General features: G+C 37.6%; 1 protein-coding gene across 3 annotated transcripts; it reads left to right on the top strand.

Moving 5' to 3' along the window:
* The first annotated feature begins 1,174 nt into the window (after window positions 1-1,174).
* On the top strand, window positions 1,175-14,983 carry LOC113639761 (dynein regulatory complex protein 1). 3 transcript variants are annotated; one of them, XR_007140805.1, is made up of 17 exons: window positions 1,181-1,245; window positions 1,329-1,440; window positions 3,175-3,262; window positions 3,337-3,449; window positions 5,938-6,121; window positions 6,205-6,342; window positions 6,831-6,917; window positions 7,114-7,236; window positions 8,776-8,915; window positions 9,026-9,160; window positions 9,289-9,646; window positions 10,890-10,979; window positions 11,117-11,197; window positions 11,322-11,428; window positions 13,382-13,545; window positions 13,692-13,794; window positions 13,879-13,898. XR_007140805.1 is itself a non-coding variant. In XM_027141852.2 (17 exons), exons 1-17 carry the CDS (start codon window positions 1,215-1,217, stop codon window positions 13,921-13,923), a joined length of 2,085 nt encoding a protein of 694 aa, XP_026997653.1. In that variant the 5' UTR covers window positions 1,181-1,214; the 3' UTR covers window positions 13,924-14,983. The 3 variants fall into 3 exon arrangements, 2 of the variants coding, with proteins under 2 accessions (XP_026997654.1, XP_026997653.1); XM_027141852.2 differs by having other exon boundaries at window positions 13,382-13,531; window positions 13,879-14,983; XM_027141853.2 differs by having other exon boundaries at window positions 1,175-1,440; window positions 13,382-13,531; window positions 13,879-14,983.
* Window positions 14,984-15,551: the final 568 nt, after the last annotated feature.

Raw genomic sequence — 15,551 nt, 5'->3', positions numbered from 1 at the left:
CCCACATTAATAGGCTTCTATGCCAATTTCATAACACATAACACACTATGGACTAAGTCAAGTTATGTGTAAATGTTTGGTAAAAGTCATAACCAAAAATAAATTCAGCCAGATATACAAATGTTTTTGAAACAAATTTAATAGCACTCATGTGTGAATGTATTACCCATGTGATTGTACCCATGTTTACATTTACAAATGTAAAGCACATTCTCAACATGGTTTGTTTGTATATAGTGATGCCCTCAAAGCTCCATAAGGTAGAGAGCAGAAAACACTTATTGAAAGCTGAAAACACAAAATGACTACTTGACAATGTAGGAAAGGGCACAAGGACAGACGTAGAAGACCTTTGGACTCAATTCTATGCCTATATAAAAGAGCAATGGATAAGTAAAAATGTAGACATAAATTACAGAAAAGGTGAACTAGGTTTAATGTATGCAAAGTGAAAAGAAAATGGTGAAAGGACATGAATGGTGAATTTACAGACGGGAATTTGTCAGCTCAGCTGAGATGGCACATTGCATCATAAACTGCTTCACCTAGCAGATATAGATAATCAGTGTCAGGAGCTACAGCTCCTAATATACATGATACAGAGACATGTTGTCTCATTTCACTGTGTACTGCAAACAGCTACATATGGTTGAAATGACAATAAAAGCTTCTTGACTTGACTTGGAGTGTAGATAAGTCGGTTTGTTTAATCAAGTCAGTCAGTCAGTCAGTCAGTCTCTCTCTCTCTCTCTCTCTCTCTCTCTCTCTCTCTCTCTCTCTCAGCTTCAGCTTGTAGGAACTCATTTCTGCATGTGAAAAAAAATATAAATAAAAATAATATATATAGTCAGGTCCAATAAGTGGCATTAAAAGTAATCACATGTTTTAAGCCATATTATTATGGCTATAGTAATAATTTCAAAATTATGAAATGGAGCAATGAATTAAGTGATTACAATTAAAGGTAGTTTACAAAGGCCCTGTGTAGAATAGGTTCAAGAGAATACTGTCTTCTGATGTAGATGTAGTTAATAAGTAAGTACTTAGCACTTAGAAGTTTGGCAATTTTGTATGATATAAACATAAAGGATCGTTTATATATGTACAATATATAAATTTTAAAAACATTTTTGTTTGTTTTATGTAGTACTCAATATGATCAACAGGAGGCGATGATGCGCGGCATCCTGGGTTGCTAAGCTACAGAGACTCACATGCCAACAAAAAGCCCACAGGCTTTATTAAGTAGGTGATCTTATTTTTTCGGTTTAAAAATAATTTATTTCTGAATTTATTGTACAACTAAAAGAAAATGCTACAAACTGAAGTTTTGAGTGAGGGAAAAGATGAGACTGGACCGTCTGTTGAGGCCGAAAATCCTGATACCAGAATTGAGGCTCGTCGAAATCGTATTGCTGCTCGAGTCCAGGCCAAGAGACGGTAAACTCATGTCTCACTGTCTGTCAGGGGGATTTATACAACTCAGTGGGTTTAAAAGCTTTTGCCAACAGGTTGTAAGGGGAAAAATAACAATACACACAATCCAACAGTTATGAACTTAATAAATGTAAGATTCATTATTTAAATGTATGTAGTAATATTCTGATTATTAATTGGAGCTTTTATTTTTTTTACTATGATAATAAATAAGTTAACATTTTTTTAACAAAGCTATTATTTATCTATTTATTTATTTATTTATTTATGGGGGGGGGGGGGGGGGTTAATAGTATAATGAATATAAGAACCAGGGCCATAATCAGAATCAAACCTGAAATGTATTACAATAAATGCATTTTATGGCCTTAGTGATTAGCAGTAGGAATTTAGTGGGGCATGGTGGGTAGCACGTTCGCCTCACACCTCCAGGGTCGGGGTTCGATTACCGCTTCCGCCTTGTGTGTGCGGAGTTTGCATGTTCTCCCCGTGCCTTGGGGGTTTCCTCCGGGTACTCCGGTTTCCTCCCCCGGTCCAAAGACATGTATGGTAGGTTGATTGGCATCTCTGGAAAATTGTCCGTAGTGTGTGAGTCTGTGAGTGAATGAGAGTGTGTATGTGCCTTGCGATGGGTTGGCACTCCGTCCAGGGTGTATCCTGCCTTGATGCCCGATGACGCCTGAGATAGGCACAGGCTCCCCGTGACCCGAGGTAGTTTGGATAAAATGAAAATGAGTGAGTGAGTGAGAGAATTTCCTTCAGGTATTCTGGTTTCCTCTCCCTATTATAAAAACATGCATCCTAGGCATGACTAAATTATATAGTCTGTGAATTGTGCACTGTGATGAGTAGGCACCCTTTCGAGGTTGTCCCTTGTCTTGTGCATAAAGTCTCCTATGATGGACAGATGGCCTCTATGTGGACACCTGACCATGATCTCTATATACGTGGGCCTTACCTTTGCACAAAGATTCAGTCACATGATAGTCTACAAAGTTTTTGAATGCTGTAGCATAAAGATTTTCTTTCACTAATTCAAATCTGTACCAGCATGACAATGCCTCTGTGGTTAGTTTGGAAGAACGTAAGTGGTATGCACTTCAACCCTACTTTGGGATGAACTAGAAAGCTGACTACACCCCAGGCCAACACATCAAAATCTAGTGGAGCATAATTTAACAGCAATGGAGAGGGCCAACTCCATATTAGTGTCCAGGGTTTTGGAATAAGATGTTCCAGCATGCACATATCGGTGTCATGGTCAGGTGTCCACATATTTCTGGTCATTAAATGTAAAAAACAATGTGAAACATTTACATCACTAGCTAATTAATACATTTCACTTTATTTCTTGATGTACATCAATTGCAAATTTCTAATCTCTGTTACTTTTACTTGTAACCATCAGTACATTAGTGATTACACACTTTATCATGCTTGGAGTAGACTACATTACACTGGTGAACCTTGGTGTCCTCGTAGCTATTTTTATTTTATAGTCATGATAATATCCCAATAATAAATGCAACTTAATAATGTTGCATTTGTGTTTACAGCACTGTAACAAAATTCAATTCAATTCAAGTTTATTTGTATAGCGCTTTTTACAATAGGCATTGTCTCAAAGCAGCTTTACAGAACATAAACATAGAAAACCATTGCTCTAATTAATATTATCTTACTGTTCTTATTTTGATTATTGTCATCTGTATATTTTTCTTTAATGACAAACTGAAGACAAGCCGTTGGAGATGACATCCAGAAGAAGGCAGAAATTAAAGAGGAAGCTCGGCCAAGTCAAAGACAGATGGAAGAAAGTGAAAGAGTAAGGAGTTTGATATAGCTATGTTTACTGCATTCAATGTACTGATTTATATTTGTAAACTGTCCTTGTTGCAGCACATGGCTAAATTAAAAGCAGATGGCACAGAGAGAGTGACCAACATTCTGGTGGTGGCTGATTCCAAGGAGTTAAAGAGGAGAGAGGAAATAAGGGAGGCAAACAGACTAAGGTGCAAATACACACAGAGTGATCCATGTTTCTACATATTTCAGTTCAGAGGGTTTTTCATTCCTACCACTCAGGACACTTAATTAAAGCTAGATTATCTTTATGTGACTTAAATTACAACTTAGACATTAAGTGTCTGAGTATAAACTTCATGAATATATGAACCTTTTGTAGAATTAAACAAACAAACAAAAAGGATAATTTAGATAATCAAGAACAAAAGTGTCATTTTGATGTCAATGTTTTATTCAATATATAAAGTAAAGAATAATTTATGATTGGGCATGCTGTCATTGCTGGAAAAAGAAGCAGTGGTGTGATGTGACCTGACACAAAGGAAGTTATTGTGAGGTTGTTCCTCTAGCATACAGACCCAATAAATACCCTCACGAAGTTCACACACTAATACAGTTCCAGTGTGAGCCAACAGAAAGTCTAAGGCAGAATACTAGGTCAAACAGTACAATAAATCCAGAGACACAAAGCGAACTAAAAGAGACCTCTGACAAAGAAATAGTGATGTGTCATTCACGAATGAGCCGGCTTTAAGATCCAATTCTTTGTGGCGAAGAAAGAAGAGTCGACTCCCATCGAGGAAGAGCCGAATCTTCAGCCTCTCCAAATCAGCTCTGATGAGAATTCATGCAAACAGGGGCGGGACTTTATTTTGATGGGCACACCATGCAGCCAGTCACATGCACGGACAGACTCGGATCATAACATTATAAGAATAAGAATAAGTATGTACTGTATAAGAGTGTAGTGATACAGGCCAGAGTCGGGGAGCTGGATTTAAATGCAAGCTCGCTGGAAAAAAGGGAAGATATGAGCGAAAACCAAAAAAGAAGAAGCTTCTCCTGCATTTCAGTGATATTCAGAATTAGTTTGCTGTGGCTCTCTGTTCAGTTATTCATTTAAAGCTTTGATTAAAATGTTAAATAATAATAAATGTGTATTTCTTGTAACGGAAAAATGCATAAAAGCGTGGCTTTTAGAAAGTAAAAACATTTAGAAAGTACTAAGTAAAATGTACTTACCACCATACAAACAATCCCTAAGTGTTCAATTGGGCTAAAATAGAAGGCGCCGAGTGATGAAGAGCCATTTGAAAGCCTTGAGAGCCGGCACTTTTTGTGAGCCATGCCAAAAGAGCCGGACCTCCCATCACCACTGCTGTGGGTGGGTTTAAATAGCGCATAAACTAAAGGTTAGCCCCGGTTCTCTGATAACATTAAGTGAGGTGTCTCACTGTGGAATGGAACAGAAAGCTCGATCGTTATATACTGTGTGGGAATTAAAACACTCTTTTAGGTGGTTAATTTTAACCATGATGCAAACCTGAGGTATTTTCTGTAGGTTGGATATAATTGTATGTAAATAGTCATGAACCAATCAGCTGGGCACAACAATTTCAGGACTGTGAAATGCATTCTGAACTTAGGTATTTTAGTTCTCGTGTCCAGTCTTCAGGACCAGTAAATCATTTTTTTGGAACCAGTCTTATTGCCCTCCCAATAGGGAGGAAATTTCCTCCTGGAGGACATGTTTTAAATGTAAGTGCACCCAAGAACAACCTATCATGCTTTTAACCTGTTTTAGTTATGTTTAATATTTTGGAATGTCATTAACTTATGATAGATTAATATTTTGAATGATATAAACTCATTTTGTCATGCTATCAAATAACCAGAAAGTCTTCTGCCCTGTTGTACAAACCCTGCTGTCTGTTATAAATATTGCGGAAAATTCAAATAAATATTTCCTTACAGACCACTTCATCATGTTAAGTTATTTTTAAAAATAAATATCAACCCATTTTTTTCTATTTATTATTAATTTTAGGCTATGCATGCAGCATTTCTGAACGAGCTATTTAGTATAGAAATATGTGCATTAATAAAAACTTCAGATCAGATCCGACTATTCGGTATGTTATTTTGTGGTGAGGTTTATGTATGCTGATATTGAAAGCATTTGTACACTGCTCAATTCGTTTCTTTCAAACACAGCTGCTAAAATCCAAAGCCTTGACATTACTACTGTGTCCAAAACATTTCAAATACATACACAGGTAAAAATACACATGGTGTTGAATTAAAAACACCACAAAAACGAAACTTACTGCACCTATTTCTGTAAACCCTTTGCTAAGTTATATATTACTATATTAGGTTTAATATTTTTTTAATATTAAATATCATTAATATTTCCTACTCATTTCAAGGAAATTTTTAACCTTGGGTAATGTGACTTTCATTATTTTTGATTTATTGCAATTCACCTCTGCATACTGCTTCTTGACTTTCTTAGATTTTGGCATAAGCTAATATTTTATTGGGAAGACATCTGGTGTTGTTTATATGGGTGATTTTGGTAGCTATAGTATATGTAGGCTAGGTTGTAGTATATTGGACACACATTTGTTCAGCCTTTGCCTAATCTCTTTCCTATTTCCTCATTCTTCCCAAATATGCAATGTTCGTGGACAGATTGGAAAAGCTGGAAAATGAGGCCAAGTCCAGCACTGAGAAGTTCAGTAAGATCTTAAACAAGTGGACTGAGGCCAAGACCAAGGTGATCCACCAGGAGCTGAGAGACGATCTAAGAAAGCAGCAACAGCTCTGTTGTCAAATCGTTGAAGACAAGAACAAACTCATCAAGGAATTACAGCAGGTGTGCATACACAGACACACACATAAGAATACACACATTAATACATACACACACACTCAACAGAAGTTTCCTTTTGTTTGCAGGAGCTGAAAGGAAGAGATGATCATTTTGTTAAAGACCGTAAAAGGGATGCAGAAGAAGTAGATCTCCTAATTGAAAGGATGCAGGAACAGATATCAAGTCTGAAGAAAGACTATAGAAAAGAGCTGGATTTAATTGAGGTGTAGTACCTATGCTTTGTTTTTATATTGTTTAGGTATATTTATTATATTCATTCTTGTATGATGTAATTTATAATGGATTGTAATCCATTGCAAAATTGCATTGTCAGGATTATAGATGCTTGTTATACACCCCAGAAGGAAAAAAAAATTATTCAGACCCCTTTAGTTTTTGTTGCAGAATTTATTGTGCAATAGAATTAAATTTAAAATGGATTCTGTTTACTCTTTTGGCCACCAGGGTAAAAACAATAGCCCATTGTGACAGCATAAACAGGATTTAAAAAAAGCATACATTTATTGTAAGTGAAAAACTGAAATCTCTCAATACATATGTATTACAAACCTGGGTTTTGACTATGTCTACCATCAGGAAATTATTTACTATTAATAGTATTAATAATTTTCTAGAAGATTCTATGACAACATTCATGCATCATCAAGCAAATGCATTTTTGTGCTCATTTTGTTTCCTGTTTGGGTTACAGAGCTCCTTCGGTGATGAGTGGAAGGGTTTACTTACAGACAGCACGAGCAAATGGGAGCATCAGAGAAATGAACGAAGCAACAAAGAGGTAGAATGTACTTATTTTATGTACTCAATTTTTTTACATTCACCAAATTTGTACATCATTGCTCTGTTAAGTTTGCATGTTGTACTACTACTCTGTTCTGTTGTGTATGTTGTACATCTCGATCTTATGTTTGCGTGTGTGCGTGTTGTACATCACTGCAAATCATTGCCCTGTGCCTGTGTTTGTTTGTGAGCAGCTGGAGTTCTTGCTGCAGAGAATGAAGATGTTGGAGGAGCACGAGACCGTGCTGGATCGTCTGAGAATGGAGAGCGCAGAGGAGTACAACAAGCTCAAAATTAAACTAGAGACTGATGTTCAGGTACACTGCATTATGCTGATCACAAATCATCCTCAATCTCACTGAATGTGAATTATTTGCCTGTTGCCAAGAACATATTACACTGTATTGTGTAGTCATTTTATTCTTTCTATATTGTATGTAGCTGTATTGTTAACTGTTTCTTAGGCAGAAATATTTTGCATGTTTTAGCACATCATCTGACTTCAACAGATGATGCAATCATATTTATAATACGATGCAAACTGTGTAAAATCTAATTTAACTATCTAAACAATAATTTATTATGTGTTATACTTTTTTAAGTAAATGGGACTCCAAAGATTAGACTGGCCACATTCAAAGTTGTTATAAAATCCTGGTATGAAATCCTTGATATACAGTGTCACCGAAGTTTTGTGAACCCTTGTTGTGAAATTTGCATAAAAGCAGACAAAGTGAACCAATCAAACAGATCAGACAAACATATTATACTTGGTCATTTTTATTCAGGAAAATGTTCCAATATTATGTTTCTGTGAGAGGCAAAAGTATGTGAACCTCTTGGTTTAGTACTTAATTTAAAGGACAAATTGAGATGACAATGAGATGACAATCAGTTCTTCATGAGTGTCCTATTTTATTTAAAGAACAGAGATATATCGAAGTCTGTGTTCATGGCGTGTGTTTGTGGAAGGGATCATTGCAAAAACAATGGAGATTTTTGAGGACTTCAGAAAAAGAGTTATTGTTGTTATCAGTTCTCTCTTAAGAGTTTGGATTCAAAGTCATATACATGTAAATTCTGTACAAATGGAGAAAATTTAAGACTATTGGTACATTCCCAGAAGTGGTAAACCAACAAAGATCACTACAAAAGCAAGACGTGTAATAGTCAGATGTTGGTTCAGAATGGAACCCAGAGTAATTTCTAAGCAACTAAAGGCCTCTTTTACTTTGGCTTATGTTAATGTTCATGAGTCTCCCATCAAGTGAACACTGAACAACCTTGTTGTGCAAGGCAGAGTTGCCACTAGGAGAAAGCCACTACTCTCCAAAAAGAACATTGCTGCCCCTGAAGTTTGCTAAAGATCATGTGGTCAAGCCAGGACTGTTCAAAAGTTACCTGAAACTTTACTTAGTTATTGCTGCACACACAAGGGCTCACTGAAATCAAATGTTTACATACTGCACAGATATGTAATGTCGGATCATTTTTCCCAGTAATTAAATCAAATAAGTATATTGTTAGCTCATTTGTTTGATTGTGTTCACTTTGTTTATTTTTAGGATTTGTTTGAAAATCTGATGAAGTTTTGGGTTATATTTATGCAGAAATATAGGACTTTCTTTTTTTTTAAAGGTTCACAAACTTTCAAGCGAGACTGTATATAGATTTTTGACCACAACCCAATATAATTTTGTATTAATTGTATTAATGTGGCAGTTTTTAAAAAAGGGAAACTACAGCAATTGTTCTGTCCAGAAAATACTATCATCTCTTTACAGTAATACAAAACATTATAACATCGAGCAGGATCCTCAGACATCAGTATATTTCTTTGTGTGTTTTATAAATAGCGCCTAGAGCGTGACCTGCAGGAAAGGAAGGCTACCTACCAGCTTAATCAGGAGAAGCTTGACTACAATGTACAAATGCTGAAGAAATACGAGGAAGAGTATGCTGTTAGTAAGGCTCAGCAGTTAAGGAAGATCACCAGGTACAATAAAAATCTCTTATCCTTAACTATTTCCTAAACTCCTACATACTGTATATGCAGCAAGCTGGAAAGTACTGCTATATATTTACATTTGGGTCACTTTGTTACAGACTGCAGGATATGCGCAACAATCTGAAGAAAAAATGTGCTGTTCAGGAAAAACAATCCCGTGAGGAGATACAGTCAGTGACTAATAAGTATAACCGCCTCATGCAGCAATACAAAGATCTTCACAAGAGGAAAAGGTGGACATTAACACCCATTCACACCAAATACAGAACACACAGAATAACCACTAACTACTATTTTATCTCTAGTTCTCCAAAGGCTTATTATTGATAATATTCATCACTTTGTTCTTGTTCACGTGAAGGCATTTTGCGGGAGTTTACGGCAAGCGTTACGAGGAGGTTTGGCTGATGAAAGAAGACGAGGCCAAAGGGTTAGTGAGCAGAGCTGTGGACTTGGATAGAGTTATTCATGAACAGATCCTGGGCCTGTCCTGGAGTCCTCCAATACTGCCCTTCATGGACCATTCCATCCCCAAGCAGCCTCAGCGTTCAGCTCAACAAGTTGTCGCACAAGTTTTGGGAGAGGAGGACGAGACACAAGATAAGACAGAGCAAGAAACAGAGCAAGAGAAAAGTAGATTGGATGAGTCTTGCAGTCTGATGACTTGGGTGGATCGTAAAACAGTAAAGATTGTGCTGGAGCTTCTGTGTGACGAGATGGTTGGTACTGTCTATGTTTGTCTGTGGATCAGTAGTGTTTTCTGTAGTTAGTTAGTTAGCCAGTAATTGCCTAATGAATGTGACATTTACAAATTTACCCTTGACATCTACATACAAGTTTCATATCAGTTTTTAAGACTACAACTCTTTTTTGTAGTTCAGTTTGACACATATGAAGGAACACGCCACTGCCTTAAAGGTTCAACTTAGCCACAACTTCAAGAAGATGCGCTCAATCTAAAAAGTGAAAGAAATGAAAAAATCAACTGCAGTAATATTGCATAAAATATCCCATTTGATTCAAATGAAATGGGGAAAAAACAAACACTGAGATGATTTATCATTTATTGTAAACAGACAGCAAACCCTGTCTGTTTGTAGTTTAACATCTTCTACACATGATTGCATAGATTAGCTTTCCTGACAAGTAGGCGAATTCACTACTCTAAATTTCCCCCAAGGTGTAAATGAGTATGTGTTTATGGTGCCCTGATTGGCATCCCACATAGGATATAATCCCACTTCACACAAAGTGTGTACTGGGTAGATGTCTGTTACACTGTGACCTGGTTACAGAAGATAAATGAATTGTGGACTAATTATTTGTCCTTTAGAATTCAGTCAACCATATAAAAATTATTTGTAACCTATTTTTAGGCAACTGGACCAGGACTTAATTTCTTAAACAATATTTCTTAATTATATTTAGAATTCTACCATTAGGGTGCATCATTAGATTATAGCATAAGATATAGCTGAGGTTGCGGAAATCACAGACCATGCTGAAAGAACTAGCATTTCTACCTCTGTTTATTTCCCAGTGGTCCATTATCCAAAGTTGAGTTAAAATACGAATATAGAAACCTGAAATCGTATTGTTTCCGGGGTGTGTGGTAGCCAAGTGGTTAAGGTGTTGAGCTACCAATCAGAAGGTTGTGAATTCGATCCCAAGTCCACCAAGCTGCCACTGTTTGGCCCCTGAGCAAGGCCCTTAACCCTCAGTTACTTAGTTTAAAAAAAAAATTATATAATGTAAGTTGCTCGCGCTAAATGTGTCTGCCAAATGCTGGAAGGTAAATGTATTGCTATTATATTATTACATCAAAAATGTGTATACGGTGATTATACTGTGGTTAAACCACAACCTGCATGTGAGGTTAAAGTTTATAACAGCCAAATGTGCTACTATGTGTAAAATGTGAACACATTTTTTAATAATGTTTTTAAAATTCTGATGTTGTAGGGATTTCTAATAGAAAGTAATTTACGCGAGCTAGTCTCAACCATGGAGAAGAGCGAACAGACTGCTTTGAAGCTGGATTCCATCTTTTCTGTGAGTAGATTTTGTTCTGTAATTTCCAAATGTATCAAATTCTTCTATTATAATCAGAAACTGCATGCCTGTTGGTCCCCTTAAAACTGTTTGAAAACCTATTATTGTATATTAATATCTTGTGCGATTGCTTTCAGGCCATGGGGATTAAGAATGAAGAGGACATAAACAAAATGACTACGTTCATCTTGAGATATAAACTTCCCCACACAGAGAAGGTAGAGTTAGGATGAACTTTGTGGTTCATTTAGTTTTAACATGGAGTTTATTGTTTATTTCTCATGTAACCCAATACATTTCCAGCTAATTATATCTAATGCTGATTGTTGGGCTTTTTCCTAGGAGGACATGTCAGTGAATGACCAGGCAGAGAATGAGTGCAGTCTTATCCACCCAAATGACCTATTGAGAGCTCTCCGAGCCTTCACTGCCCAGTACTGTAAAACCAGGTGCGTGTGTGTGTTTGTGTGCACGTGCATGCATGCGTGCGTGCGTGCGTTTGTGTGTTTGTGTGCGAGAGAGAGCGAAAGAGAGAGGATGACATGGTGACAACTGATAGTGTTCCCAGTGCTGGGTTTCCTACTTGATCCTGAGGCCAGGTTACACTCTGTACAGAGTTTCAAATGTTCACTATGTGTGGATTTCCACTGGGTTCTCCAGTTTACTCCCACCTCCCAAAACCATGTTTATGTTAAATATGTGTGTGGATGGTGCGTATTCCAGACACAAGATGACATTCAGCTATATAATGCAGATTCAAAACTACAACTGTTATAGTCTTAAGGTCATAGAATGAGATAGATATAATGTAGTGATAAGTGTTAGGATGGAGTCCCCCCCATCATTCCAGTTATTTACTTTCCCTATTGTTACAGTATATACATTGTGAATATGCAAGACCTGATGGTGTCTGTGGGTTTCTTTTTAATATTGTATATTTAACACATGCCCTAGTGCCGGTCCCAAGCGTCAGGTAAGGCATCCGGTGTAAAACCTGTGCCAAATCAAGTATGTCGTGGAAACTGTGCTACTGTTGGGTGAAGAAGAAGAGGAGGAAGGCGTCTCGAGAGGCAGTAGGAGGGGAGGAAGTGTAGGAGTGTGTGGGTTAGAGTTTGAACTCTACATGTTGCCACTACAACTGGTAAAGGAATAAAGCCAACAGAAATCTTTTCTATATATACATGTGGGTCATGAATGTATGGGAAAGAACAGCAGAGGCAAGGCTGAGACAAGAAGTGATGATCTGTGAGCAGCAATATGGTTTTATGCCATGGAAGAGCACTACAGATGCTTTGTTTGCTTTGGGAGTGTTACTGGAGAAGTATAGAGAAGGAGTTCCATTGTGTGTTTGTGGGTTTAGAGAAAGCATACCACAAGGTACAGAGTGAGGAATTGTGGTATTGTATGAGGAATCAAGATCAGCTCTTAGCCCTTTAACTTTTTTGCAATGATGATGGACAGATTGAGGGGTGGAACCAGACGGGAGCTCCCATGGAGTATGACGTTCGTGGATGACGTTTGATCTGTAGCAAGAGTAGGCAAGGGGTTGAGGTGAGCCTGGAGAGATGGAGGTATGCATTAGAGAGAAGGGGAATGAAAGTCACAAGAAAATTGATTGAGTACATTCATGTAAATAAGAGCGGGGCAACAGAATGGTGAGGTTGCAAGGAGTAGAGGTGAGGACGGTGGATGAGTTTAAATACTTGGGGTCATCTGTCCAAAACAATGGAGGGTGTGTTAGAGAAGTGAAGAAGAGCACAGGCAGGGTCGAGTGGGTGCAGAAGAGATTTGTGATAGAAAGGTGTCTGCTAGAGTGAAAGGGAAAATCTACAAGACAGGAGGCAGAGCTGGAGGTTGCAGAGCTGAAGATGCTGCGATTTGCTTTGGGAGTGACAAGGATGGACAGGACTGGAAGTGAGTATATTAGAGGGACAGTGCAGTTATGACGGTTTGGTGAGAGAGTTGAGATTGAGATGGTTTGGCCATATACAGAGGAGGAACATGGGGAATATTGGAAGAAAAATTGTGTGGATGGGGTTGCCGGGCAAGAGAAGAGAAAGGCCAAGGAGGAAGTTTATGGATGTGGTGAGGGAGAACATGCAGGTATGGTAGGTGTGACAGAGGAAGATGCAGAAGACAGATCGTGATAGAGAAATATGATATAAATTTATAAAAATTTTATATATATATATATAATTTTTTTTACATTACTGAATGTAAATTAAATAGATTTCTGCACTTTTATCTGCTTCCAGCCCCATAATGTGAGAACGCACATACTAACAATGGAATTCTTGTCTGTGCTAATCACACATTAGCTACAGTTGACAATGAGAAGTTGTAGCTGTGAAGTTGTAGCAATGAAAAAAACTTGATTATTCCTTTAATCACTTTTATAATAGAGAAATGCCTCGAGACAAGGGAAGTGGTCTAATGTTGGAGAGGATGAATGACTGTGAGGCCAATGCATACTGGGAGAACATAGCTAACATCATCCCTGAGTCCAAACTCAAAGTCTGGAGGGCGTTGGAAGCAGGTCTCAAGAAGTACCAGTGAGTATGTGCATGTGCGTTAACAAGGAGGCTTTCTTCATATAACCACACATAATAAATAATATTTTATTCCAGTGTGCACTCACTCCTTCTCATCAGTTCCCCAGTGAAATTCCACCTTTTTTAAATAACTAAGTGTATAATGTTATTTCTTTCTCAGTACTGAACTGACTAAAAGGTCCAAGCTTCTGACTGAAACCCAGCAACTCAAACAACAAAATTCAGAGCTCCGCATGCTCCTGCAAAAATACCAGAACTCAAAGGTGTGTGTGTGTATGCATGTGTAAGCCTTTTCATGGTTTGTTCTCCTCCAGTATCAAATTATCTTGCATTGTGTCTTCTGATAGGTCAATGCTGAGCTGATGTTTCCACCCATGCAGATGAGGCAATGATGAGATGCAATCATCAGAGCAGATGTAATCAAATGAATGAAAATCAATTTAATATGTACTGTATTCTAATATTTCTAGATAAATATTTAGTTTAGCTTCATTTGTTTTTATTGTTTTGTCATCAAAACCATGATGGGGTTTTACCTGTGCATTTAGTCCATTTGTAAAATTTCCTCACTACTAAATATTCCACGGTCAACTGTTTGCAGTATTATAACAAAGTTGAAGCAATGAGAAATAACAGGAACTCAGCCACGAAGTGGTAGGCCATGTAAAATCAGTGGGGTCAGCGCATGCTAAGGTGCACAGTGTTCAGAAACTTTCTGCAGAGCCAATAGCTACAGACCTCCAAACTTCACATGGCCTTTCAATAAGGTCAAGAACAGTGTGTAGAGAGCTTCGGATGCAGTGGTGTAAATCACTGGATGCCACAGGACTCTAGATCATTGGAGACGTGTTTTCTGGAGTGACAAATCAGACATCTCTATCTGACAATCAGATGGGTGAGTCTGGGTTTGGCGGTTGCCAAGAGAACAGCACTTTCCTGACTGCAATGGGCCATGTTTAATGTTTGGTGGAGGAGGGATTATAGTGTGGGGTTAGTTTTCAATGGTTGGGCTTGGCCCCTTAGTTCCAATAAAAAGTTACTATTGAGTTGATGATATGTCCTGTCCTGTGTTTAGTTAATATACTTTCAGAGAAAATTCTGTGTTGATCCACATTTGGATGAACTGTACGTTTGTCAAAAAGACCTGATGTCATTTTCTGTGTTCTCAGTGACAACAGTTGCATTGTTGGTGTACAGATTATTTGTTGTGGCTTTTAGGGCCAAATGTGCCTTACACTCCTTTTCTTTGGCAGAAACGGCCCATTTTTGACATTTGGGTGAAAGTTCAGTGAGACATTATGACACCATTATTTTGCATTATGGAAAAACGGACATTGCGCTATAAGTCAAATAGGTCCACTTCAAATTAACATCATTTTATTATATGAAATGGCACAGAAAACATCAGGAATTCCACAACATGCACATGTATGTATGTATGTATGTATGTATGTATGTATGTATAAAAAATGTATACATGGCTCTCAAGTGTCACGCATTGATCTTGAACAGTCACTCATTTCGGTCTTTTGTCACGCTCTCCCTCCACACATTTCTCACGCAGAAAAGCCTTTTGACTATATCATATATTTATATTTATTTAGGCCGCACTGCTGTCTCTATGGAACCGAGCAGGAATCAAGCGTGTCTTTCCTGGAGTTTTTTTTAATATTTTGATTAGACGGTTTGATGCTAGTTTACTTAGAAAAAACTGAGTAGTGCGGTGACTGAAGCTAACCAGCTAAAACACACCAAATAAACAAATTCCAAAAACTGTTAGTATACTTTGTTATTTAACCCCCATCTGTAGATATATGTTCCGTATATGGTCCAAAATGTTCCTCGCCCAAGCAATACATTATTAAACTACCTTCTATGTAGAAAACCATCTCAGACACAACCTTACAGGAAGGTAAACGCAATAGCAATACACACACAGTACAGTATTTATTCGACAAATATTTGTTAGTTGAAATACTAATCTGCTAACTGATGTGAGGTGAAAAGAAAATGGTGTGTG

The sequence above is a fragment of the Tachysurus fulvidraco genome, chromosome 6 (genome assembly GCF_022655615.1).
Source record: "Tachysurus fulvidraco isolate hzauxx_2018 chromosome 6, HZAU_PFXX_2.0, whole genome shotgun sequence".
Classification (NCBI taxonomy): domain Eukaryota; kingdom Metazoa; phylum Chordata; class Actinopteri; order Siluriformes; family Bagridae; genus Tachysurus; species Tachysurus fulvidraco.
This window is presented reverse-complemented; position numbering and strand designations above follow the sequence as displayed.

What these genes read in the sequence shown, in the direction of transcription:
- LOC113639761 (XM_027141852.2), top strand. Translation starts at nt 1,215, where the DNA reads ATGCCAACAAAAAGCCCACAGGCTTTATTAA. An exon ending in ATGAACGAAGCAACAAAGAG is followed by an intron (nt 6,918 to 7,113) that starts GTAGAATGTACT and finishes GTTTGTGAGCAG; the next exon opens with CTGGAGTTCTTGCTGCAGAG. An exon ending in GCCCAGTACTGTAAAACCAG is followed by an intron (nt 11,429 to 13,381) that starts GTGCGTGTGTGT and finishes CTTTTATAATAG; the next exon opens with AGAAATGCCTCGAGACAAGG.